Source organism: Phaseolus vulgaris, chromosome 2 (assembly GCF_000499845.2).
Source record: "Phaseolus vulgaris cultivar G19833 chromosome 2, P. vulgaris v2.0, whole genome shotgun sequence".
Classification (NCBI taxonomy): domain Eukaryota; kingdom Viridiplantae; phylum Streptophyta; class Magnoliopsida; order Fabales; family Fabaceae; genus Phaseolus; species Phaseolus vulgaris.
Window position 1 is genome coordinate 33,092,960 of NC_023758.2, and position 2,955 is coordinate 33,095,914.

Here is a 2,955-nt window from a genome sequence, read left to right on the forward strand (position 1 = left end):
GATATAGATACAGATGATACATTTTATATATACTACCTAATCTCCCATTTATAGATACATAAATTTTAGATATACTACCTAATCTCCCATTTATACGCACAAGATTTAATACTGATAATATAGCCAATTTAGTTTACACGGGGGACGGTGGCATTTCGGATGCTGAATTTGGATTGTTAGGATTACGCACTTTAAAAGGAATCACGAATTTTGCGCAGAAGGATAAGTGGTATGCAATGCAATGTTGAGTAAAATTATTCATCACATTGATTTAAAAGAAGCAAAGATGAGGCATTTGTGACAACTTCAGTTGATCGGGGCTGGAAACTGGATGGTTCCAGCAAGTAAAGAGGCATCAAACAAGGATAAAGTTTAAAAAATTAGCAATAGAAACAAAATGAAGAAATTGTAAGTAGAAACTGATAAAAAGATTATTCACTTAATCACCAATGCAGAGTTGCAGAAGTGTCTTCATTGCTTGCTTTTTCACTACCTTCCCAAACACTTGTTTTGCTATCTTGAAAACTTTGTCCCTCTCTACAACTCCACTATTTTTCTTCAACTCCTCCATCAGCAACTTAAGCAACCTGTGATCCCCTCCCACCACATCAGTGATGCTATCAACCACAGCCTCCGCAGTAGGAATCCTCCTTCCCCACCTCTTCATGGCCCTTTCTGACCTATAAGCCTGAGAATACGCTTCCCAAAATGATGCCCTCAAATACCCTTTCTCCTTCCCCCTAACCTTCAACCTCTTCAATTGCTCCTCCAACTTGAACACCACACCCCCCACATCCATCCCTCTCTCAAGACCAATCTCAATCTCTCTTATTTCCTGTTTCGAGAACACTTCCCCCTCAAACCTACACCTCTTGCACTTGCAATGAATCCCCCAGTTCACAGACATCTCCTTCCTCTTGCTCAAACCACACAAAGGGTCAAAATAAGCAAAAGTGACCTCCTCCCCAGCCTTCAAATCCTTTGAAGCATGAACCACCAAGTAGTCCCCAACATGCAACCTCCTTGCATTGGGACAACAAGAGTGGTTTATTAAGGAAGGGAGCAACCACAGCCCAACACCATAACAATCATTGCCCCTCCTCAACACATTGGCCGAGACAGCATCCTCAGTGAGAGAATTCACATCCAATATACCAACCAATTTAACCATATCAACAACAACTTCAACTTCACCATCCTTCTCCACAGTCTCAGGTCTAAAGAGACCCACATCAGGCACCTCAAGTTGATCCTCATTCTCCCCACATGACAACCTATTAATCAAACCCCTTGTTCTGGGACACTTCCCAACAAACTCAAAAACCTTGTCAATGAAATTCTTCCACATTGCCAACTGTGCATCCTCAGTCAGATCCTGAACCCCTCCCATTATGATACTCCTTTCCATGGCAATTGCCTTGGTGACCAAGATCAACGACCCGGCATCAATATTCTTCGTTGCAAACAATCCTCTCCCACTGATCTCAGATCTTCTAATCTCCACGGCACCAATGTGCTCTGCAAGCTCTGGAACCTTCCCTCGAAACCCATTTGAAACCCAATCCGAAAGATCCAAACACCCCGTTTTGGACAAAAGCTCCAAGCTTTTGCACCTCTCCAAGTACCCGCTCACGCTTTCAGCGTTCCCATCAAGCATGGCAGTTCTGAAGCACTCAAGAGCGGAAGCATACCGGTTGAGGCAGAGCAAGATCTTACCTTTGCACAAAAGGGATTTCGAGTGCGTAGCATCGAGTTCCAAAGCGTGGTCACAGTCCTGAAGGGCGCAGTGGAAGTCCTTCAACTTGGACCTCGCTTCTGCGCGATTGCACAAGGCTATGCAGAGGGATCTGCGAAGCTTTTGGTTTGGGTGAGAATGGGAGAGCGTTTGGGTGCAGAGGGTTATGAAATGGGAATAGGCTTCGATCGAGGCATTCCATTCTTCTCTGATGAAAAGCTCTGTGGCTTTGGATCTGACTTGTTGCAACTGATCATCTTCTTCTGCTGCCATTTCCAACTCTGGCTTTTTGGTCTATCAACACCAACCCTTTTGCCTCTCTTTCAAATGGAGCTTCGCGTTTCAAAATTTTCCCCAATGTAACGGTCGTTTGATTTCACTTTATTATTTTTCTCTTTTTCTTTTCCCTCCTTAGCGTTTGGTATTGAAAAATGCAAACCAACCACATGATTCGTGAATATTTATTTATTTTTCAACGTTTTTAGTTGGTTCGCATTATCCTTTCCTTATCCTTATAGGCTATAACATGTCGAAGCAAACTAATAACTCTCATTGGTTTAGGAAAATAAAATTGAAGGTGAGATCATTCTGTAAGTTATTTACTTCTGCTGTTCTCTTCTCTCTTATGTGTATTGGAGAAGATAACTAGCACTCATTAGATGATAATAATTGAATAGAAAGATTAAGATAACGAATCTCGACAGTTTTAAGGTAATTTTTTAAAATAATGCAAAATTATTAACATATATAATGTAGTGTTACCAATAAAATCAATTAACTTTCTTCCTGCAAGCGGATGGGTTAATGATTCTTATATTTAAGACGTAGCAATATTTAATATTTACTTCTTTTCCTTTTTAGGTGTTTGAATTTGAAAAACTTTTATTTTTATTTTTATGGTATAATTACCTTTTTATCTCTATATTTATGTTCAATATTCAATTTATTATTGTATTTATTAAAAAATTCAATTTGGTCCTAACGTTTATTAAAATATATTTAAGTTGATCTTTCCTGTTAACTTTGGACTAACAACGTTAATTATTTCTGACGTGACACAAATAAGTGCAAACATGGATTGTGATTTGTTGTACATGTAAGTTTCCTCCTCAACTGTCCCTTCACCCCACAACCTCCCACACGTGTTTCCCTCCCCAACTTGTCTCCATGCTCCGTTTCCTCTCCTCCATTAAGGTTGTATTGGTTGTTTATAAGGGGTG

General features: G+C 40.1%; 1 protein-coding gene across 1 annotated transcript; it reads right to left on the reverse strand.

Annotated features, from left to right (window-relative positions):
* Nucleotides 1-244: 244 nt before the first annotated feature.
* LOC137811552 (methyltransferase FGSG_00040) lies at nt 245-2,183 on the reverse strand. The gene has a single exon (XM_068613339.1). It carries the CDS (start codon nt 2,006-2,008, stop codon nt 440-442), a length of 1,569 nt encoding a protein of 522 aa, XP_068469440.1. The 5' UTR covers nt 2,009-2,183; the 3' UTR covers nt 245-439.
* Nucleotides 2,184-2,955: the final 772 nt, after the last annotated feature.